At 42.6% G+C, this 24756-nt stretch overlaps 2 protein-coding genes across 4 annotated transcripts in view; one reads left to right on the top strand and one right to left on the bottom strand.

Annotated features, from left to right (window-relative positions):
- The window catches only part of psmd4a (proteasome 26S subunit ubiquitin receptor, non-ATPase 4a), a 69560-nt gene extending 59575 nt beyond the window's left edge, over positions 1-9985 (top strand). For both annotated transcript variants that reach the window (XM_060904886.1, XM_060904887.1), the window contains exons 9-10: positions 4905-4960; positions 9504-9985. In XM_060904886.1, coding sequence (XP_060760869.1) covers positions 4905-4960; positions 9504-9674 — 227 coding nt within the window. In that variant the 3' untranslated portion in view covers positions 9675-9985. The remainder of the gene's footprint in view (positions 1-4904; positions 4961-9503) is intronic.
- A 7848-nt stretch (positions 9986-17833) lies between these two features.
- Positions 17834-19642, bottom strand: apoea (apolipoprotein Ea). Of its 2 annotated transcripts, none has more exons than XM_060904091.1 (5): positions 19551-19642; positions 19407-19471; positions 18998-19148; positions 18550-18837; positions 17834-18260 (listed from the first exon to the last, which is right to left on the bottom strand). In XM_060904091.1, exons 2-5 carry the CDS (start codon positions 19447-19449, stop codon positions 17993-17995), a joined length of 750 nt encoding a protein of 249 aa, XP_060760074.1. In that variant the 5' UTR covers positions 19450-19471; positions 19551-19642; the 3' UTR covers positions 17834-17992. The 2 variants fall into 2 exon arrangements, with proteins under 2 accessions (XP_060760074.1, XP_060760073.1); XM_060904090.1 differs by having other exon boundaries at positions 19557-19642.
- Between the last annotated feature and the right edge of the window lie 5114 nt (positions 19643-24756).

The following is a 24756-nucleotide window of genomic DNA, read 5'->3' as shown; positions in this document are numbered from 1 at the left end:
GCCGGTTTACGTATTTCAGAAGCTGCTGGTCTCCTGGGATTTTCATGCACAACAGTTTATACAGAACGGTGCAAGAAACATCCAGCGAGCAGCAGATGAGGAGAATGGCCAGACTGATTTGGGCTGACAGGAAGTCTACTGTAACTCACATAACCACTCTTGACAACCATGGTGAGCAGAAAAGCATCTCAGGAAGCACAAACCCTTGAGGTGGTGAATGGCCTACAAACGTAGAAAACAAGCTCAGGTTCCACTCCTATCAGCGATGGAGAAGAATCTGAAGCTACAGCTGGCACTGACTGTAGAAGATTGGAAAAACGTTGCCTGGTTTTTTTGTTTTTTTTTTGGTCGATTCTGATGTTTGATGTGAAACTCGTGACCTGTACTCACGCTGGCACTGCTGCCGCCATGTAATTGGTTGACCTGGATAACTGCAGGAGTGTGGCTGTTTCTGTTAAAGTGACTGGTAAGTGAGGTATTCACAATGCTAAATGAAAGCCTAATTAAAGCTTCGGTCACAACCGGCCGTACGCGCTCCTACGGCCGGTCTATGTGCAAAAAAACGCAAGAAACTCAGAGGGCACGCGTGTGACATGCTGATTTTCGAGCCGCAGACCGGCTGCAGAGGTTCTTTGTCATGTCAAACAAACTCTACGGGCGCTTACGTTTTTTTCAGGTTGCAAGACAAACTTACAGCCAACGTGTAGTCTGGCTAACGTGACAAAGCTCGGCGAGCATTTGGTCTGGCCAAGATATTAAGCCCAACCGTTTCCCAGAGCCCGTGGTTGACCCGCCTCCCTGAAATGCCTCAGTTTGCTACTGGTCGAAGCCAGAAAAGGCTGTGACGAAGCTTAAACCAATCACATCACTCTTTCCTCTGACGTATGCGACGCGACGGGGCTAACTGGTAGATTAAACTCTTACCGAAGCCGGTCGGGAGCAAGGCGAAAACGTCCTTCCTTTCAATAAATACCTCCAGGGCTGCTCTTTGCTCCGTTTTCAATGAGAACTTCCCGTTGAATATTTCAATACAGCATCTATGCGTAATAGATGCGGAAGCGTGAATGAAGCGCTTCCGGCATAGATTCTGTAAACAATCTATGGCTTCCGGTCGCAGTTCTACTACGTCAGTGCCTTGAACACGCCTCTACCCAGGGCCGTTGGAGATGCTCAAAGTTGATTGGTTCCCGATTTTTCGGGAGCTTGGAAGAGCTGGAGATAGCTTGCCTGGCCAGACTAAGCTCGCAACAGGCCCTCGTGTTGCGTCACGCTTAGGATGGGCAGGCCCAGGCTAGCCAACGTGCGTCTTTCTCCACGAACAAAAAAAAAAAAACGCAGCGATTTGGGAAACGCCAAAAATCGCACGGCCAAAAAATCGTACGTCCGGTTGTGACCTCGGCTTAAGAACACACTTGAATAACGTGTTCTGTGTCCATCCACAACACTAAAGAGCAGAGCGTTACAGTATGACTCACTTCACACTTTAGTGTCTGAAATGTAATTTACACAGTTAAATACTGTACCAGAGAGAGAGAGAAATTGAAGTAATGCTATATTCTGTATTGATCTCTTAGTGGAGTGAGTGCTCCTCATCCTCATCACCTTCAGAAGTGGACTTGATGCCGTCTGTAAAATGGTAGGGTAGTTTAAAAAAAAAAACTCTGGAGGCTACTTTTATTTCAAAGAAATCCTTATATCCTGAAGTTAAAGGTTGTTCAGCTACACGATGCTAATAGAGGCACTAGGTTAGCAGCCATTTGCTAAATAGTGCTGCGAAGGAATGTTGTTTTGGCCCAGTGGAACCATTTAATTTAAGTTTGCATGGGGCATGAAGGCTAGCCCATATGGTCCAGTCCCACAAGTCCCTCTCACCAGGCAGTCTCCTGTCCCAGTTCTCACCAGCTCTTTAAAGTGCCATTCCACCATTGGATGTATTCTTTGGCATAAAATACAATATATTTTATGACAACATGACTAGACAGAGAAATCTTTTAGCTTCAAAATGATGTCATCAAAAAATTGTTTGATATAAGTATATTAATTTTGCGACCAAAGTCACCTACCCTTTTAATTTCCGCGCGGAAGTGAAACATGTCATCGGCAGGTTCCCCTTCTTGTGTACCACGTGTCGGTCTATTTTTAGACCAGGAAACCCCCAAAGTGAGAGAGTCATTTCTCCTCGTATATGGGGGCCAAAAAAATTGCGAAAAATTGAGTTAATCTTTCAGTTAGCTAGATTTATTGGTATTAGCTAGATTTATTGGTATTATTTTTATCGCGTTCTATCCGCCATTGCTGATAATATGTTCCACGTCACACGTCACGTGGTACACAAGAAGGGGAACCTGCTGATGACATCATGCGCGGAAATTAAAGTGCTGATGACACGTTTTTGACATCTTTGGCGATGTTTTATAACATAAAAAGTAATTCCCGATGATCCATATATTAATTCATGAAGGCGCCTATTTTACAAGTTATGATAAAAAACGCGGCTATTTGGGCAAATTTGACGGGGCTGCAGCACCCAGGAGACGAAGGAAGAGGAGGAGGAGCTATATGACGTCAGCGAAAGAACCTTCCTCCTAACTTACCAGTTTATTGTTGATGCGACAGGTGTTCAGTTTGTCATTATTTTTTTATATATATATATATATATATATATATATATATATATATATATATATATTAGTTATTATGCCTTCGCGTTGTGTTGCCGGCTTTTGCTCCAAAACCCACAAGGATGGGGTAAGTTTATTCAAGTTTCCCAGAGATCCCGAGCTGCATGCGAAGTGGGTGAAGCAAGTCAGGCGCACTCGTGACAAGTGGGAGCCCTCACCAACATCCGTCCTGTGCTCTGAACACTTCGATTTGGATTGTTTTGACACCCTTCCCAGCTTAAAAGAATCTTTTGGGTGTTCAGTTCAGCACAAACGTGTGTTACTACCATCAGCAGTGCCTACACAGTGTTGCCAGATTGGGATTTTTCCCGCCCAGTTGAGCAGTTTCAAGTGCATTTTGGTGGGTTTTGAACATATTTTGGGCTGGAAAACGTCAGCAGTATCTGTTGCCAGATACTGCTGAAGTTTTCCAGCCCAAAATATGTTCAAAACCCACCAAAATGCACTTGAAACCGCTCAACTGGGCGGGAAAAATCCCAATCTGGCAACACTGCCAGTATTCCGGAGGGGGTCTACTAGTAGCCATGCCGTATCCAAAGACAGTCCTCCTGTCAGAACATGTGTTGTGAAACGACATAAGATAAAGGTACGTAGAGCTATAGATTCTACATGATAATCATAAATGTAATCATAAAGTCGGCGTGATATCAGTCATGTATTTGCTTGTGAAAGCTTGCGGCTTTCATGTAACTGCCGCCTAGCAACGAGAGGCAAAGGGTAAAGAGGGTAGGCTATCATAGATTCTATTCGGAAGAGATCAACACAATTCTAGACTCCCAGAAGAGGAAGAGCTAGCACTAGAGAGTTCACCGGCGTTTTCATGCACCATTTCCATTGAGTAGAACCGCCAGTGAACCGCAGCGTGTTCTTCCGCTGACGTCACAACATGGCCGCGAGCCACAGACCCAGTTTTCTTGCGCTGTGCAATTAAAAGTTGGATATTCGCGTAACAACAGCTTCTTTTCACGTAATTATAACAGAAATCTAACATGTTTGCCATGTTGTATAGTTTATTTAAGAAATTGCATAGAGTCATGTTCGTGTCATCAGCACTTTAAAAGGGTAGGTGACTTTGGTCGCAAAATTAATATACTTGTCGTTGTCAAAAAATTATGTTTGATATATCATTTTGAAGCTAAAAGATTTCTCTATCTAGTGATACCATTTATATATGTTGTCAAAATATATTGTATTTTATGCCAAAGAATACATCCAATGGTGGAATGGCACTTTAAGGTGTATGGGTGCAGCGCCGATCTCTGTTTCGATAGCCCTCAGCCTCTTCCCTATCCAGCTAGGGTTACAGTGGGGGGGGGGGGGGGGGGGGGTTGGTCCTCTGGTAACCACAAGAGTTTGACTTCTGTATTGCAGCGTGCCTTGCCAGGTACCATTTTTATGATGGTCTTTGGTATGACCCGACCGTGAGTAGAACTCGCAATCTCCTCGTCGCTAACCACTAGGCCAACTCACGGCGGTAATCCCACAGAAGAGCTACTGTAACACAAACTGCTGATAAAGTTAATGCCGACACCTTTCTGGTTTTAAGAAGAAGCAGCCTTTATTTGTCACACGCACAGTAAAACCCATCCTCTGCATTTTAACCTATCTGAAGCAGTAGACAGCTATGCTACAGCACCCAGGGAGCAGTTTGGGGATTAGGCGACTTGCTCAAGGGCACTTCAGCCCAAGGCCGCCCCATGTTAACCTAACCGCATGTCTTTGGACTGTGGGGGAAACCCACACAGACACGGGGAGAACATGCAAACTGCACACAGAAAGGCCCCCGTCGGCCACTGGGCTCGAACCCAGAACCTTCTTGCTGTGAGGTGACAGCGCTAACCACTACACCACCCAATGCTGTTTTAGCCAGCATTAACTTTTTCAGCAGTTTATGCTACAGTAGCTCTTCTGTGAGATTGGACCACATGGGCTAGCCTTCATGCCCCATGCAAAACGATGAGACACCATGACCCTGTCGCCGGTTCACTGGTTGTCCTTCCTTGGACCACTTTTGGATACCGGGAACAACCCACAAGATATCGCTCAGATCCCATTTTTCCTGCTTCCAACACATCGACTTCAAGAACTGACCGTCTTCTTGCTGCCTAATTTATTTTACTTGCTGAGCTCATTTTACTGACTTCCCTTCTAGAGTGACTCGACATAATTCTACCTTCTACCTCTAATCCAATGTGCTTAATCTGATTTCTGTTTGCACGACAGAATTTTGTGAATCGATGGACACGGGCGCTCCGATGGACACCGCCGAGTCAGCAAAGGTAAAGTCACCCAAAGCCGACCATCTATGAGATGTGTGTGTGTATTCTGCAGTCTTTTAAAGGCCATGAGTGTGTGGTGCAGTACTAGTGTAAACTGATACGTGATGTCTACTGCAGACTAAACTGTACTCTGATGTAATACCTACAGTACCTAAAATGTACTATGTACTAATCATCTTGACTAATATGCGATTTAAGACCCTGATCAGGGCAACCATGACACTGGAAGAAGGTTAAAGGGGAACAGAGGGCAATATATAGAGTAAATATAACAATAAAACACACATTGACGAACCTTATTCAAGACTTACAAAAGTTTTTTGTTCTAAGGTTGGAAAGTTATAGTGTTTTGAAAGTAGCTCGAGCAAACTATTTCCGCAGTTTGAACAGCCCGCCATGATATTCATTTTATCCAATCAGAATGCACGTTCATTTTCTCTGCGTGACGTATGTATGTGCCCAGTTGTGTTGGCTCATTGAGGTTATTTCACACATAGCATGTGTGAAATACCTGTTTCTGCCTCTTGCGACAATTTCGCAAGTCCACGGGTGGCGCCTATCTCATCTCATCTCATCTCATTATCTCTAGCCGCTTTATCCTTCTACAGGGTCGCAGGCAAGCTGGAGCCTATCCCAGCTGACTACGGGCGAAAGGCGGGGTACACCCTGGACAAGTCGCCAGGTCATCACAGGGCTGACACATAGACACAGACAACCATTCACACTCACATTCACACCTACGGTCAATTTAGAGTCACCAGTTAACCTAACCTGCATGTCTTTGGACTGTGGGGGAAACCGGAGCACCCGGAGGAAACCCACGCGGACACGGGGAGAACATGCAAACTCCGCACAGAAAGGCCCTCGCCGGCCCCGGGGCTCGAACCCAGGACCTTCTTGCTGTGAGGCAACAACGCTAACCACTACACCACCGTGCCGCCCGGCGCCTATCTCATTGCAGCAAATAAATTCTGCTGGACTCGTGAGCAACTCCACGTTACATTTTCCGCATGAGCACCACGCCGTGTCACCCGCACGCAGACGCTCTGCCCCACGCTCGCCATGCCCGTGGTCAGCATCAGTCTCATCCAGGCCCGGCGCCGTGGGGGGGCGAAAGGGGGCGTCGCCCCCTCGTGGCTACAGCCCCGCCCCCTCAACGGAGACTCAGATGACTTAGTTGTTTTCTTAATTGTTATTGTGGGTGTGTGTGAAATGCTGACACAGCCGCGCACACACAGACCTGTGATAAGGACAAGGGGAGGGGTCGTGCGGGTGGGCGGGGGTTTTACATGTAGTCTACACTTACAAGTGCACTGTCTCTGCAATATGCAGTCAGTTTACGGGAGTAGTCTTTCCCCCAACGAATTAAACGAATTCAATCACAATATCGTGAATCCATTTTCTTTCTTTGTAGGCTAAGTTTATCTCCGTTTATGTTGGTGTATGTGTTCATATATGATCCGCTTTGTGCACAAATAGCGTAAGAATATGTGTCGTTGACGTCACCCCCCCCCATGCAGCGGGGGTGAAAATTCATCACTTCAGAGTGTTTTGTCCCCTACACGCCTAAACTGGGATCGCGGATTAAGTGGTTAGCGTTGACTCGGTGTGAGTCAGGAAGGCTATTACTGGTGCAGCCGCGGGGTCTGTTGATTTTTTTTAAATTATGATTTTGGCCGCCGAGCCAAGTACCTTAGACTTGCATTGACGTTTTGTTTTCATGCCGCGGAGCTATTTGTATGTATTTTAAATTTAAAGGACTTGCCTGTAGGTTTGTGTGTGGTGTTTTATGTTTGGCACCTTTCCGGTTGTAACGCGTGTCTGTGAGAAAATCGGAGGGGAGGGTTAACAGGTGGGCACGGGAGTTGATAAAGCGCAACTGCCCTGGTAATATGATTTTCCCGGACTAAAGCAACCTTCGGGGCCGTGGTGGTTTTGTGGTTGGCGCAGTTAATTGTTTGAAACACGTTGTCAGACCGCCATCACTACTACACACTATATGAAAAATATTTGCCCCCTTGCGATTTCTAATTGCCCCCTTAGTAAACTGTTCCTGGCGCCGGGCCTGGTCTCATCCTCACCGTCATCCGAGCTTTCTTCTCTTATTTCATCACCGGAGTCGAGAGTACCTCTCCTAGGTTCAAACTGGTACCCTTCTAAGCCATAGCCTGCTTGCAGCGTGTTTTGCGGGATCTCTTCGTATGATTTGACAGAGCGGTCGCTTTCACTTGATGCGCCCGACGCCATGATTACACGCTTCTCTCCTCTATTTCGGAGAGTTCCGCTAGTGCAGTGGGTAGCGCTGACGTCACGGTCTTTTAAAAATGGCGAGTCTTGTGCGGTTTAGCGTATAAAGTATTATATTTACAATTACCAAGATATTTCGTTGTTTTCTAGTATATAAATTTGATAGAATACTTAAGAATACGTTACTTTGTCACATCAGCAACTGTATATATTATATTTGGTACCCCTTTAAGAAGCTAACGCCAAGTTTGCTCGAGTGGGAATATTGGCGATGAAATATTTCAATCACCATGTCTCCTCTCCTGTATATCTGCTCGCTCATGACTCCTTATTTTTCACTGGCGCTTGGTTCTCCGTGTTCGTTTTTCTTGCTTCTTAGTTCGTTCTGCACTTGTTTTGGGAGTGATCAAGACAAAAAAAATATGTTCACCACTGGCGAACGCACCCTAAAGGTCTTTACGCGTACAGCGTAACGCAAAAGCGCAAAAAAAAAGTTGACAAATTTAACGCCACATAAATATTTACGTTTAAATGTGACGCGATTATGCGAGCAGTCCACAGAAACAATCGTATGAAGATCGACAAGTGGTGATACCTGGTGCTTATTCTTTGACAGAAAACTCCCTGTGAAGTAGGCGAGAACATGGAGTTTCACTGCTTGCTTGAGGAACTGCTGAGTCTGTGTGTTAGCATGCTTCACCACATCACAAAATAGGCTACAGACCATGGACTGTACGCACACCGTTTATGACCAAGCCCCTCTCTTATTTTTTTTCCCCCCCACAAAGATATTGTCTTTAAAAAGTTATCTTAAAGCTAGACCGCCTTTCAGATTTTAAGTGTAGGTCATAAAAAGAATTTTCCCCAACACGCAATTATTTTCGTTTAGTGGACCGAAAGCTACCGAATTCGAATCACAGACTTCAAAATTTTTCGTTTTTTTTCTTCCCTAATAGAACAAGTAATGAATTTCAGGCCACGTGGCCCTAAATTCTCTGCTATTTTTTTTTCCTGCTTCACCATGAACCAATACAAGATACATGACGTGGTGGGCTTTCCCCGTTCGTGCAAGGCATTGTGGGATACAAATTTGAAACAGGAGAGAAAAATGGAGGACGCAAACGAAGCGTGAAAGACCTACTACGGTAACGGAAAGCGAGAAGAAAAAGACGTTACGTTATCATGGATGCAAACGGCGCGCCTTTTGGCGGATGCCGCCTTTTTCACGGCTGTCTGGGGGACGTATGTAGGGAGCTACATACTGGTTTTTTGCATAGTGCGGAAGCATGCGTATTCAGATGCAGTCAACCTGAACGCAAGACTCCGCCAAGCCTGCTGCAGTGTGATGACGTTTCCTTCCACAGCTTGCACCCTGATTGGTTGAATGTCTTGCAGATGCAATATTAGAAAAATCAAACCTGCTGCAAAAAACTAAAATAAATAAAAATCGCTTTTTACACACGCACAAAAGTCTTCGCCCCTGATGTGAAAGTGTTCATTTCCAGGATATAGTCATTTGAAAAAAAATACTTTTTTTTTTCAAACGAGTAAGTGCTAACTGCTAATCTCACTGTGTGTAAAGCTAGCCGCACACTACGCCGATCCACGCGGTACCGAACCGACCCATTTCAGAGCCGACTCCCGACAGGGCACGCACATATCCCCGACTAACTCACGACTGTTGACGAGTGCAGTCGCGATTGAAGCGACACCAAACGAGATTATGCGAACTAAGCATCATGTGATTGGCTATTGGATATAGTCACTGTTAAATCCAACACTTGAAGATGCTACAGGCTGAATTACAAATGACACAACATGGAATATGTAGCGCACTATCTAGGCTGCATGAGCTATTATTCCCAACCTTAAATAGTGCACTTATATAGGGGAGTTAAAGCGATTTGGAATTCAGCCACACAACTTGAGCAGAGTGGCTTTCCAGCCCACTGTGTCTATGGATAAAGCTTCAGTCTATGGAATTACAGTATATACCTGCATTAGGTGCTACCAACACGTATTTCTCGCACTAGAAATTGTGTTTAATGATGTCACGTGTTATATGCGAAAGATATGATTGGCTATTGCTAGCGACTCTCGCCGATCAGTCTGGCTCCCGATTAGTTTTTCGAATCGGCTGTGAGATGAGTCGGGACCATCGAAAACTAGTCTTTACGCCTGACTCGCGACTTCAGTTGGCTCGGTACGCTGAAAATCGGCGTAGTGTGCGGCTAGCTTAAAGGCTTTAACTCTGTGTTGTCCTTATTCATAAAATATATTCTCTCATTACGAACAGGAGGAGGATGACTACGATGTAATGCAGGATCCAGAATTCCTCCAAAGTGTACTAGAGAATCTGCCTGGTGTGGACCCCAACAACGAGGTTATCCGTAATGCCATGGGCTCCTTAGCTTCTCAGAGTGGAACCAAGCCAGATGGCAAAAAGGATGAGGAGAAGAAGAAATGATCGCTGTAAACAATATCATAACCAGATAGACAAGTCCTTTTGATGAAAGAAGAAAAAAAAAATGGGGGGGAGGGATGTCTCACAACCGAGGCAGTGAGACCGATGCGTAGTCACATGTATGAATGAATGAATGATGGATAACATGACACATTATGAAGCATTGGATGTGTATTAATTTGCTAAAATATTCAGTAAACCCAGTATCTGAATTTCACACACCTCGCATATGATCTGTTTCTCCTGTCATTGCTTGCTCTCCCTGTTCATAGCTATTTCTTTTGTTTCCATTAAAACAAGTTTGTTTAAGAATACTGCAGATGTTCCCAATTGTTTGGTTTTTTTGTTTGTTTGTTTCTCCACCTCATTTTAAAATTAATTAACTGTCCAGAACTTATTTCTGGAATTTTTCTGATGCATATCAGGTAAAATCCATTTCCACTGGTGTTGTAATCTAGAATTAGTGCATACGTTTTTTTTTTTTTAATATAAATCCCCCGCTGGCTGAAAGGCCTGAAGTGGGATTATGTCGTAGCGATGTCCATCTGTCCCGGGAAGAGTACTCACTTTCTGAAATCAACTCCTCTCTCAATTTTTGGAGGAATTTCACAAAACGTGGCAGGATTCTTTGGTACATGTTTGTAATACGCATATTGTAATTTCGTTCAATTCAGTCACATTTTACCGGAGTTCCAGCCCTTGATTAACAAAATTATACTTTGACAATTTCATGAGTGTGTTTTCCTTCTGAAATCAACTCTTCTCACAATTTCTGGAGGAATTTCACGAAACTTCACAGGATTCTTTGTTATATGTCGATAGTACGCATATTATTTTGTTCGATTCGGTCGCATTTTACCAGAGTTACAGCTCCTGATTAACAACCTTGTACTTTGACAATTTCATGAAAGTTTGTTTGCCTTCTGAAATCGACTCCTCTCATAATTTTTGGACGAATTTCTCAAAGCTTGGCGAAAGGCCTTGTTATATGATGATAATACGCAGATTGCAGTATAATCAGGGCTTTGAACCGGTTCAAGGAACGAAAATGAAAACCGGGAACTTTTTCTATTTCACATGGAACAGAAACGAAACCAGAAACTTTATTATTTTTTATGTTCCGGAACAGAAACACTTATTAAAAATAATGGTAACCGGTTAATACCGGTTTTTATTTCGTTCCTCAAAGTTTCCGTAGCCTACAAATAAAAAAGTCATTCTTCTCCTGCGCAAGTTTCTATGACCCGCTGGGGTTCACTTCCTGTGTGACGTTCGCTGACTGAATGGAGAGAGCGGGAGGGTGGACTACTATCACGTCTCCACATCTTAAATAAGAGGTAAATATTGCAGTCTATCGTTATTCAAAAACGTCAATTTCAAACACAATATCAATATATTTGTCCACGTTAATGAGAGGCTCGCGAACATTAAATGACGTTAACCTCTGTTAGCCTATCAATGCATAGGGCCTGACTCGCCTTTGGTAACACACTAAACGAATTATCTTTCATTTTTGGCACTTTTTCTGTTTGTGTAGATGGGAGACATACTGAGAATCCAAATCGCCAACATTTGAAATCATTGTTTTGAATTATTTCTTGTCTTATTTAATGAAGGTTGTAATAGAATTAGCCTACATTTGGCTTAAGCTGGATGAGACAGAGACATAACTTTATAGCCATTTGTTAAACAGCTGGCAGGGAACGTAATTAACCGTTCCGGGAACGAAATTTTTTTTGTTCTAACCGGTTCGGGAACGTCTATTTAATGGTGGAACCCAAAACCGGAAACGTTAAAATTGTTTCTGTTCGGAACGAACCAATAGGAAAAAAATTCTGGTTCAAAGCCCTGAATATTATTTCATTTGTGAAAATTTTCCCAGAGTTTTGACCCTTGATTAAATAACTTGTACTTTGACAATTTCATGAGGGTGTACGTTCTTCTGAAATCAACTCCGGTCACAATTTGTGGAGGAATTTCACCAAACTTGGCAAAAGGCTTTGTTATATGACAGTTATACGCATACTGAAATTTCGTTTAATTTGGGTAGATTTTCCCAGAGTTATCCTCTTGATTATTAACAAACTTGTACTTTGGCAATTTCATCAAGGTGCGCTTACTTTCTGAAATCAACTTCCCTCACAATCCTTGGAAGAATTTCACGAAACTTGACAGGATTCTTTGTTATATGTCGGTAATGCACATATTGCAGTTTCGTTCAATTCAGTCGCATTTTTACCAGAGTTATGGCCGAGTTGCCAGCAGGGGATATTGTGCTCTCCGAGCACTCTTGTTTTCTTTCCTGTTGATTTAACACAGTCACACAGTGCTTAGTTTAAATAGTTTTATTAACAATTTTTAAAGGCTCAATGTAAAAGGATTTTCAACAAAAGGCTCATGAAACATACATACTCCCCCTAAATGAACCAATAAGCTTCCATTCGTGTATCTTTAAACAGATGGTCACTTTTTTCCTCTTTTTTTTTTTTTTAAACTGTTACAGTATTTCAACAATTTAATTCATTAAAAAAAGCTGTCAACCACAAGGTAGCATTTTTCTCATAAGATTTCCGGTGCAGATCTACACATCACCGTAGAGCATAACAGTTTTGGCATAAAAGATGACGAGCTGCATCACTTAATGACAGATTCCCATAAATACCAGCGATCAAGGTTACCACATTATGAGAAGGTGCAAATTCAAGCTGTTGAAATTGACCTTATGAAAATAAGGCACAGGAGCAGCAAAGTGAAACGCTTTCTTGTATCTGTAATTGTACCGTCTCTGATAAGTTTTTAAAAAAAAGCCTTTTACATTGATATTAAATGACTTCGTGGTGTGTGGAGCACCTGTCTAACGTCCTTCTTTCTGCTTTTCATAATACTGCAAATATTTAAAAAAAAAAAAAGCTTGTTTTGTGAAACTGTCCAGGCTGCTTGTTCCAACTTGTTAAAATTGGTATATGAGTTAAAAAAAATTGTCCACTTTCAGATAAATCTGTAAAGGTGTTTATTCCCTAATGCACATAGAAAGTAGTGTAAGTCGATAAGACTGCCTAGTGTTTCAAAGCAGTCTTCACATTCAAAGGTCTCATCCTGTATTTCAGTTTCAACAGGATTCACAGTGGTGGTTGGCCCTCCTAAGAATAGTAATTAAAAAAAAAAAAAATCAATCATTTTGGTCGGATTATTGTGACTAGCTTTGTCCTGAAGGTTACTGGTTTCCATGTCCATGCAAAGCACTGGAATCTCTTTCGTATTCTGAGACTGAACAGATTCTCGGCTTTCCAAATCCTGAGGTTTGTGTTTCATCTTTGTTTCAGAATATTCTTGAGAACCCTCATGAATTTCTTGCCCTGAAGGTCCAGTTCTACCATTTGGAGAAACATGGTCGGAGTTGGGTTCCTGTAGGAGGCCATCATCATCTGAATCTAGATTAGTGATTTGGATACTTTTTGACGTTCTTGAAAGGCAAGGTGGCACATAGAGCTTATCTGGGTGGGAGTATTTAAATGGGCTTTCCTTTGGAATGGCGTCAAGGTCGAGAGTTGATAGCAAAGACCTGTTAGTAGAAGACCGTGTACCTCCAAGGCCAACTGAGGTAGATTCACTACTTTTGGTAGAACGCACTTGACTCTTTAAATCTCTGGTATGACATATCTAATGAGCATAGAGTTGAGAAACTGCTCTTACATCTATTGCGTTTGTGTAGAAATGTTAAGGGCTCGGACGGGATGGAAGGGAGGAGACTGGCAGAATTATTATGGGTATTCAAATGTTCTTGTAGGCTTTTGTTATTTGCAAAGGAGAGATTACACTGAAGGCACTGGTGAGAAACGACACCATTGTGTGCTTAACCAAGTTTGTCAAATTACTAAACCTCCTGGCACAAACATTGCACCGTAATTTTCTTGATGGTTTATGAAAATTGTACTGATGAACATGTAAGCCTTCTTCATAGGCAAAGGTTTGGGGGCAAAGAGGACAAGTGTAGGGTCTTTCCTCAGCATGGTTCAGCAGGTGCATTTTATAAGAGCTAAAGAAGTGAAATTAGAGGTTGCACTGTGAACAAGTATAGCAATGGCCTTTCTGACAATGAATCATCTGGTGCAACCAGAGTTTGTTCCACCTTTCAAAGGCGTGGCCACAATGTCCACAAACATATCTAAAAGCAGGGGCATGTGTCTGCATGTGAAGACACGGTATCCTATATCGCTTGTACCTCCGACCACAACGTGGGCACTTGAACCTCCAGAGACTTGTTCAAGGAGGCAGAAGTCATCACTGAAGGTTTGGATGATGAGAGGTAACCGATCGTTGTTAGACAGATACACAGTTTCAGGCAAATGTGAAGTCTTTATAAACCGGGAGGGCTCAGGCATAAGGTTTCTGCAGATTACTCCGAGTTTGGGAATTCTTGTGAAACTGGCCAGCACTTGACAGAGCATTGCTTTTGGACTGCTCGAGAGAAGACAGGTCAGATGCTTCAAGTAAGTGCATTTCCTGGGGTCACTATAGAAGATTTCAGAAAGTGAGGGACCACAAGCCACCTCCTCCCCACTCGTTTGACAACATACCTACAATGAACATTGACTTCAGAATCTTTTTCATAGCTCTGCCCACAAGCAAAGCAAAGATAGGGAGAAGTCTTTGTGTGGGTTTGAAGGTGAAGGGTATACTGACACCACTTCTGATAGAGCTGTTTACATATTTGGCACTTGAAGAACATTGGCGTATTTACTTGGCCATCGACTCCATGAGTGACTAGAAAGCCCTTGATATCAAAATTCTCTCCGTTTCGACTTGGTTTCCGATTGCGTAGTTTGGATATTTGATGCACCCGCAGTGCAGGAAGGTCAAAGAATGCACGACCACAGCGAGAACAGGAGAAAGGCATCTCCCCTGAGTGCTTTCGAAAATGCTTTTTCAGAGCCTTGATCTGTTTAAAATGTTTGGCGCAAATGGAGCAGGCATAAGGCTTAACTGGCCAGTGGGTCTTCTCATGGACTACTAGCTGTGAAGATGTCCAAAATTCTTTTCCACAGGTCTTGCAGGACATGAGCTTATCCCAGTCATGTTTATGAATTTTGTGCATGTATCCCTTGGGACATTTGTTGTTCTAAATGTTGCACGTTACACTCTTACTACATGTAGGCTCCCATAATGGGGTATCAGGTTTGCTGTCTTGTTGACATGGTTCGTTATTGTGCCTGGCATCCTTTATGTGGGTAATAAAATGAGCTATCAAATCCCTTTTTTCTGAGAATGTTTGTTTTTCTGCAGTATGGGCATAGCAAAGACCCAGACTGAACATGAAGGCTGAAAGCTGACCAAAGTTTTTGCCACAGAGTTCGCACCTGTAAGGCTTTTTACCAGTATGAATATGCTGATGACACTCTTGCTACATGTAGGCTCCCATAATGGGGTATCAGGAGATATTTCTTTATGCAGAGATATAACGAAATGATTGACAACAGTACTTAGAACTGAGATATTTCTTTGTTTGTACTCTTAACAGCATCAGATACTGTAGATGTGTATGTATTTAGTGTGGTCACGCAGTCCTCATCACAGTACTGTGTAAATCTGTCTACTTTCTGAACTAGAGAACGTTGAAGTGAAACTGCATTTGATCCCCATACTGAATTTTTAATGCCAGCATCCCCCAGATGTGTATCAGATGCCTTCACACTTGCACCCATTAAGGGATTTCTTGACCTTTCCTCCTTTACCTTTTTGTAAAACGCACTGGTGATGCAGGAATGGAACTGTGTACTATTAATAGTCGACTGCAGAGACAACTCAAAAGCTGCGTTGCCATTTAGCTCCATTAAAAGGATCGCCATTACCCTTTGCGCTGCTTTGAGACGTGTTCTCATGTTTCTCATTATGTGTTTCAGTCTTTAATGGGTCTTCAAAACAAGCCAATAATCTGCTGGTTTTGCTTGAGCCCTTCTGAAAATTATTTGGTTGTAGACCTGAAGAGGCCTTGAATACCTGCCCGATGTGCCATCTGGACACTGACACTGCATGCTATGTGCCAGAAACACCACCATGACAACATTATGGTGTGACTCTGCTGGTTGCCTGGTGGACAGCAGTGAACCAGCACTTTCACTTTACATCATTACTGTATAGTTACCATCCAATATCAAACATTACATGGCATCAAACTAACTTGATAGTTGATGACTGAAACACGACCACCACTGAATAAGACTCATAAGCTGAAGAGTCATGACTGAGCCCAGAAATACCTCAAGACTGATTTCTCAAAGGTTTTATGCACAGATGAAATGAGTCATTCTAGATACACCTGATGGTTTGGGCCATGGGTGGATCACTAATGGGCGCAGAGTAGCAGTTTGAGCAAGGCACTAGCGGGGTACTGCTGTGGGATGGTATCATTTAATGATGAGCTAGTTGGACCTTTTCAGGCTGAAGATGGACTGAAAATCAACTCCCAAACCTACTGCCAATTTTAGACACTTTCTTCAAGCAGTGGTACAGAAAGAAGACGGCATCAGTTAAGAAGGCCAAGATCTTTATGCAGGACAATACTCCAAAGTGTACATCAAGGTAGACCACTGCTTGGCTAGACAGAAGAAGCATCAAGGATGACAGAATGATGACCTGTCCATTTTCCTAACCTGACTTAAGTCCTTCTTAGCACTTCTGGGCCATTCTCAAGCATGAGATGAACAGTGAGGGAAGACAGTTCACCTCTTTGAATAGCATTTGGGAGGATGTCGTGGCTTCCTCAGCAAAAATTGTTTGTGAACAGATCAAGAACCTGAAAGATTGAATCAGTGGATGAAAGGCTCATGGCAGTTCTTGAAAAGAAGGGTGTCTACAATCATCACTGAATAGTTTTGAAGGGCCAAAGTAGGTTTTTTGTTCATTATGTTATCCATCCATTATCTGTAGCCGCTTATCTTGTGCAGGGTTGCGGGCAAGCTGGAGCCTATCCCAGCTGACTGGACAAGTCACCAGATCATCACAGGGCTGGCACATGGAGACAACCAACCATTCACACCTACGGTCAATTTAGAGCCACCAATTAGCTCAACCGGCGGCACAGTGGTGTAGTGGTTAGCGCTGTCGCCTCACAGCAAGAAGGTCCTGGGTTCAAGCCCCGGGGCCAGCGAGGGCCTTTCTGTGTGGAGTTTGCATGTTCTCCCCGTGTCCACGTGGGTTTCCTCCGGGTGCTCCTGTTTCCCCCACAGTCCAAAGACATGCAGGTTAGGTTAACTGGTGACTCTAAATTGACCGTAGGTATGAATGTGAGTGTGAATGGTTGTCTGTGTCTATGTGTGAGCCCTGTGATGACCTGGCGACTTGTCCAGGGTGTACCCCGCCTTTCGCCCGTAGTCAGCTGGGATAGGCTCCAGCTTGCCTGCGACCCTGTATTAGGATAAAGCGGCTAGAGATAATGAGATGAGATGACTTGGCTTAACCTGCATGTCTTTGGACTGTGGGGGAAACCAGAGCACCCAGAAGAAACCCACACAGACATGGGGAGAACATGCAAACTCCACACAGAAAGGCCCCTGTCAGCCACTGGGCTCGAACCCAGAACCTTCTTGCTGTGAGGCGACAGTGCTAACCATTACATCACTGTGCCACCCTTAATTTTGTTAGTTAACTGAAGAATAAACAAGTGGGGGAAGAAAGATTTGAAATTTAGTTGATTAATTATTGTTCACATACTGCGAGTTGGCCTCTTCGCCAGGAGATTGTGAGGTTTTTTTCGTGGTCAGGTCATACCAAAGACCATCATAAAACTGGTACTGACTGCTATTTGGTGAGGCATGTTGCAATACAGATGTGATTAGGGAGTCAAACTCTCGCGGTTACCAGAGGACTGGCCCCCCACTATAACCCTAGCTATAATAGGCGAGAGGCCGAGGGCTACTCAAATGGAGATGGGCTGTGCCTTGTGGCCTGGGAAGGATTTTGACTTTTGAATAACCGTGCATACTAAAAGTTGCCTAATAACCATAAGGCCAATAATTTCTCTTGAGAAAGACAAATCTATTTTTTTTTCTTTGGTAAACATTCAATTTTGATGTGAAATAAACAGGATCAACTGAGACTAAACTGATAGTTAAGTATTGACTCACATCGTTCATATCAGTTTATACAGAGACACAATTTGCTGCTTTCAATAGGTTTATTTTTAGTCACTGGCATTGAAAAATATATCATAGAGGGAAGATATCAAAAATAAAATTTTGCACAATATTACATATTGTTTCTTACTTTATTGAAAATTGGCATTTGAAACTGATAACCTTTTAATGGTGGTCTCTAGCTCCTCCTCAATTTAAGAATTGCTGAAACCAGTTTTTAACCTCTTCCATTTTCTTCTGGAGCAGGTCAGGCAGATTCCTTTTGATCTCCAAAGCCTGTTCTTTGATTTTCTCCATCACTTTTTCAGCTTGGGCGTTCAGCAAATCTTTAAGGCTGTTAAACTTGTCCTCAGCATTTTGGCGTACTACGTCAAAGTAAGACGTCAGCCGCTCGTTCGCGTCTTCTGCATGCTGAGTCGCACGAGCTTGGACTTCTTCGAAGTATGTTTCTAGTTTCCTAAAGAGCAATTCAGAAGGAAAATTGCTTCATGACACTGACCAGCATAAACATACATGCACTCATTTCTTTAAACTTTAAGAAGTTTGTAATGACACCAAACTCCTTCACATGATGTAAGAGCTGCCGTGAGATCTCAACTATAAATACCTCACTAGAAGATGTGTAGGTTTATATAATTGCACAGCTTTAGCTTTTGTGAAGCCAATAACTAATGTAAAGATTTCATTTTAACTAATCTATAATAGTTGTTGACGTATATAATTATTTGTGTTAAAAAAAAACCCACTTTTTGATCTCCTGGGTGTCCTTGTTGAGGCGTTTCTTCAGTTTATGGATGTATGTGTTGACTTTGTTGTTGAGCCCATCTGCGTTTTGCTCCACCATGGTCTGGAGCTCCTGGCTGTATTCTGTAATGCGTTCCTTTGCCTCCTCCATATGTACACGTAATTTGTTTGACAGCAGCTGAAGATCATCGTGCACTTTTTGAGCCATCTCGTCGGTATAGGGTGCCAGCTTTGTCTTCACATCATCAGTGTACGTCTGCAACTCGGCCATGCTGTCACTGATCAGTGTGCTAGAGCGTGATGATGGAGAATTTCACTGAGGTTGGAAGTATGCAGCATGGTCATGTACGTTTGGCATGAAGGACACGTACCTGCTAATTTTCACTTCCTTGTAAAATAAGAAGGTGATAAAGTGTGTCTGTGGTTTGTCGACAGCTTTGTGATACTCACTCAAGCTCTCTTCCAAGTTGGCTGGTCTGTATACTCCTCCTCATATCTTCAGTTCTGGAGCTCACACTGTTTACATACTCCCAGAACTTGTCCACCATCTTCTCCCATTGGGTTTTAGATTCCTCCTGAAACAGGAACCTTCCCTGGCAGCCTAAAAAGTAAAAACAGAAGGATTGCACGATCAGTTTTTTTTTAAATATATTTTTTTGTGTGGGAATGAACCTGTACGAGATTGATATAGTCTACAATGCAATTAAAATTTACAGTATAGGACCAAAAATGGACAATAAAGAAACTGGTTAGCAAATAGAAGCACTCGACTGATCTTTACATTGACCACCTTTTTAATGATCATTAATGTCATTTAAGTATCAGTGTTAAAGTATTAATTCATGACACAAAATCTTACCTGAGATGACTGAAAGGGCAAAGATTACAGCAACCAATTTCATGATTATTCCTCGGAGAGCACACCTGCAGAAAACACAAGTCTTGAGAGCAAGAACAGACTGACTATGAAAAAAGAATCGGACAGAAACAGATTTTCTAAGACCTTTACCACGAGCGACTTGTGTTCTTTGGCCGTGGATCGAATCACTGCAGCAAGCTTTTGGCGCGGGATGGAATTTATACAGCTTGGATCTAATCACATGATCCATTTAGTTGAAGAAGCTGCTTCTGGTCAAAGTTCTTGTACGAACATGCTCTGTTAATCATTTTTAATTGCCATATTCATTCCACGTTGCAACACTGAGGTTCCAAAAGTCAAAAGTGCGGAAATGAATATGTATTGATATGAATAGGTATCGATATGAATGTTTTTCCCCCCCAACACCAAAATTATTCAAAAAGTATGTGCGTGCTAAGAACGAACTCAACGCATTTCCAAACCTAAGGATTCAGTGGATTGGTGTTCAGTGTTAAAAACTGTGAACCTCTGAGGAAAATGATTGAAGTAGTAACCCTTACAAGTTAAGCGTGTCAGCATGTTTTGAGCAAATCAAATTAAGGGCTGAAGTGACCTTGACCTTTGGACATTCCTAACCTTCACACATGTGCACACATATTTTAAAAAAATTATTTACATAATTAGAGAGATAAACACATTCTGACCTATGGACCAAGGTTTATCAAAATGATCAGAGAGATGACTGTTAATTAGGAGGTTTGGCATTTCTCGTCCTGTTCTGGTAAGGCATTTCATGCATCCATTGATGAAATATACTCATGATAAAAGACAAATGATGAGCTCATTTTTGCTGATCTTTCCATTTCTGTAATTAAAAAGGATTAAATCATTTGAGTGATGAATCGCCGGACATGGCAGATGGGTTTCCCACTATCTATTTCATCCCCTTATTGAATCCTATCATAACTATAAAATTGCAGCAAGAGAAAATCGTCTACATTACATTATTATTATTATTACAGGCATTTAACAGACGCTGTTATCCAGAGCAATGTATAACGTACCTAGAGCAGCCTGGGGAACAGCTAGAGGTTAGGTGCTTTGCTCAAGGGTACTTCAGCCATTCCTACTCATCTCATTATCTCTAGCCGCTTTATCCTGTTCTACAGGGTCGCAGGCAAGCTGGAGCCTATCCCAGCTGACTACGGGTGAAAAGCGGGGTACACCCTGGACAAGTCGCCAGGTCATCACAGGGCTGACACATAGACACAGACAACCATTCACACTCACATTCACACCTACGCTCAATTTAGAGTCACCAGTTAACCTAACCTGCATGTCTTTGGACTGTGGGGGAAACCGGAGCACCCGGAGGAAACCCACGCGGACACGGGGAGAACATGCAAACTCCGCACAGAAAGGCCCTCGCCGGCCCCGGGGCTCGAACCCAGGACCTTCTTGCTGTGAGGCGACAGCGCTAACCACTACACCACCGTGTCACGAAGCATGATAAATGAAATTATGTTTGTAGTAAGTCCAGGTTATTTCTTTTAACTTTGCAAGTAACAACAAGGTAACCAGCCACTGGGTAAGATCCTGGTAAAAGCCATCCCAAATATTTAAGCAACCAGTTATAAATCAAATCGTGTTGTGGTTTTTAAATATAGAGATATGAATTTTATTCTATATATAGTGAGATATACACTCACCGTCCACTTTATTAGGAAGACCCATGCATCCACCTGCTGTTTGATGCAGTTCTCTAATCAGCCGATCCCTCGACAGCAGCACAATGCACCAAATCATGCAGGTACAAATCAAGAGCTTCAGTTAATGTTCACAATATTTAAACATCAGAATGGGAAAAATTGTGATCTCAATTTTTGTATGACTTTCTTTCTTTCACTGTGGCATGGGTGTTGGTTTGAGCCAGACGGACTGGTTTGAGTATTTCAGAAACTGCTGATCTCCTGGGGTTTTCACACACAACCGTCTCTAGAGTTTACACAGACAGAATGGTGCGAAAAACAAAAAACACTGAGTGAGTGAGCGACAGTTCTGTGGGTGGAAACAAACGCCTTGTTGATAAGAGAGGTCAGAGGAAAATGGACAGATTGGTTCAAGCTCTCAGGAAGGATATAGTAACTCATATAATCACTCTTTACAACCGCGGTGAGCAGAAAAGCATCTCAGCATGCAACAGCAGAAGAACACATTGGGTTCCACTCCTGCAAAGAACAGGGATCTTAGAATCAAGAACAAGTTCCTGCTGAAGTGGCCTCTGTGTGTGTGTGTCTGTGTGTGTGTGTAAGAGAGCTAATGGAAATTGTGTAATATGTGCTTGTGTTATGCTTATGTACATTTTTAGTTGACATAACCCAGAGGTTCACTGAAATATTTAAACCCCTTTATAATGAAAAAATGTCAATCCACAAAGGGGACTAATTGCATAGGCTTATTTATTTATTTATTTACTTACTTACTCACTCATTCACTTACTCACTACAACACAGATAAATTCTCAAATAAGAAGACATTGATTAATTTTCTATTCTATTTTGCCTCTTGCGGGCGGCACGGTGGTGTAGTGGTTAGCGCTGTCGCCTCACAGCAAGAAGGTCCTGGGTTCGAGCCCCGGGGCCGGCGAGGGCCTTTCTGTGTGGAGTTTGCATGTTCTCCCCGTGTCCGCGTGGGTTTCCTCCGGGTGCTCCGGTTTCCCCCACAGTCTAAAGACATGCAGGTTAGGTTAACTGGTGACTCTAAATTGAGCGTAGGTGTGAATGTGAGTGTGAATGGTTGTCTGTGTCTATGTGTCAGCCCTGTGATGACCTGGCGACTTGTCCAGGGTGTACCCCGCCTTTCGCCCGTAGTCAGCTGGGATAGGCTCCAGCTTGCCTGCGACCCTGTAGAAGGATAAAGCGGCTAGAGATAATGAGATGAGATGAGATTTTGCCTCTTGCCCAAAGTCAGCTCAGGCAAAGAAATCAATTTCTCATCTCATCTCATTATCTCTAGCCGCTTTATCCTGTTCTACAGGGTCGCAGGCAAGCTGGAGCCTATCCCAGCTGACTACGGGCGAAAGGCGGGGTACACCCTGGACAAGTCGCCAGGTCATCACAGGGCTGACACATAGACACAGACAACCATTCACACTCACATTCACACCTACGCTCAATTTAGAGTCACCAGTTAACCTAACCTGCATGTCTTTGGACTGTGGGGGAAACCGGAGCACCCGGAGGAAACCCACGCAGACTCCACACAGAAAGGCCCTCGCCGGCCACGGGGCTCGAACCCGGACCTTCTTGCTGTGAGGCGACAGCGCTAACCACTACACCACCGTGCCGCCCAGAAATCAATTTGATACAAAATATTGATTTAAAAATGATTTTACTGATTTAAAATGAAGTGGTCCCTAGCAACAGTCTGTTGTCTCCAGCTTCCCTCACGACCCTAACGTCTAAGCGGTATAGATAATGGAAGGAGTTTCCAGTGTCAGGGCTTTGTAACAGTCAGTAAGGTTTTCATGACTGGAAAGTCTTCAGGACTGAGGACTTTGTGCTTTCTTGTTAAAGTGATAAGCTGCACTTTTTTTTTAAAATTAACTTCAAACGTGAGCTGTCAAGGGAATGACTGTTTATACTTACTATAACATACAGTAACTGATAACAGGAACTCAATTGTCTCATGGACGTTCTATAAAATGTCACTATAAATGCTTAAAAAGTGCAACATTTAATTCGATGATACATTACATATTGGATTCATTAGCCAATCTCTGTAGTATAAGAGGAATAACAGACTTCGGGTTGTACTGATATTACTAAATAATCCACTTTGTGGTGGTAATGCACCACAGCACCCTGGCATGGATTATGTAAGGCAGGGGTTCTCAACCTTTTCTGCTTTGAGGCCCACCTATTCATACCTGTAATGAGTTGGGGCCCATTAAAAAAGTTCCCCAATTATTTTTGCTCATCTATTCTATTAGAATCTAATAATCTATTGTAAAGTGTATTAACGGGATGCAGCATCACTTCCTGTTACAGATGGGATCCCAGGAATTAAATAAATGCAATAAAAACAAACTGGTTTTAATTGTAAGTATTGTATTTAAAACTGTATGGATGTTCCAGAAGCCAACATGAAACCATGAATGCAGGGCATTCTCAGTCAAAAGGGATTAAAGGTTTTAAAGTTGTTGTTTTTTTAAAGATTGTGTATATTTTTAGTCTTTTGTATTTGTAATTATTTGTATCTGTACATGCACGACCCCACCAGCTCTGCTAATGAACTTATCATGTTTCAATAAAGTCATTCATTCATTCATTCATTCATTCATTCATCATGAGCTGGAAAATGATCCATCAGTTGAGTACCCCGATGTCTCAAACTACCTGGTGCTGCAGACATCATTCTACACAGGGACACAGATGAAAACCTGGAAGAGCATGGAGGTGTACAACTTTTTATATGTGGCTGGGTTAAAGATCTGGGGATCAGGACACTACAAGATAAATCATGTATCATTTTTTTGCCTGGGTAAGGAGGAATTTCTGGGCTTTTTGTCCATGTCTTTGCGATGGTTGCTAGGAAGCTACAAGTTTTAGTATCGGGTGTAAACAAACCACAGCCACTCGATTCTCAATCCTCCCTGGTCTTCTCTTCCAGCAGGCATCACAGATCCATATAATTTACCCACAAACTTATTTATTTATTCTGCATATGCTCTCTCTCTCGCTCTCTCTCTCTGTGTCACATTTAACATGGGAGTTAAATGTAGAGGAGGAATATGACAAATATAAAGGCTTGTTCTTCTTAATTTTCCCACAAATGTATTTATTCCACTTGAAAAGGTGTCCGGCAAGCCAGCTACCGGATTTGGGACCCTACAACATCCTGAACTATTTAGTATTTGGTTTCAAACTTGAAAAAAAATTGCGGCCCACTACATGGCACTTCACGGCCCACTAATGGGCCAGGGCCTGGCGGTTGATAAACCCTGAGTAAGGGATACCATAAAGTGATCCGGTCATTATTGCTAAATAAATTCAGACAGGGTGATGGAGGTCTTAAATCACCCTGAAGGGGTTTATTCTGCAGCGATCACTGCTTATTATGCACATTATCCTGCTTATTACATGGCTTATTATGAAAGAAATCAATCATTTCACACAAAATATTTTATTGATTTAAAAAATATTTTATTTTTCCAAGAATATGGTGGTCCATAGCAATGGCATGTTATAGATAGAAATGGTCTGTTATACAGAAATAACAAACCATAGAATGCCATAAATGACCAATCAGAAACGAGTATTCAACAAAGTCATGTTATAATTTCTTATAA

This window comes from Neoarius graeffei, chromosome 22 (assembly GCF_027579695.1).
Source record: "Neoarius graeffei isolate fNeoGra1 chromosome 22, fNeoGra1.pri, whole genome shotgun sequence".
In the NCBI taxonomy this organism is placed as follows: domain Eukaryota; kingdom Metazoa; phylum Chordata; class Actinopteri; order Siluriformes; family Ariidae; genus Neoarius; species Neoarius graeffei.
The sequence above is the reverse complement of the archived record's forward strand: the minus strand, read 5'-3'. Positions and strand labels throughout refer to the sequence as shown.

Coding starts and splice junctions, on each gene's coding strand:
- apoea (XM_060904091.1), bottom strand. CDS start 19,449: ATGAAATTGGTTGCTGTAATCTTTGCCCTTTCAGTCATCTCAG. Junction 18,838..18,997: donor CAACTTGGAAGAGAGCTTGA/GTGAGTATCACA, acceptor ATCACGCTCTAG/CACACTGATCAGTGACAGCA. Junction 18,261..18,549: donor GACACCCAGGAGATCAAAAA/GTGGGTTTTTTT, acceptor ATTGCTCTTTAG/GAAACTAGAAACATACTTCG.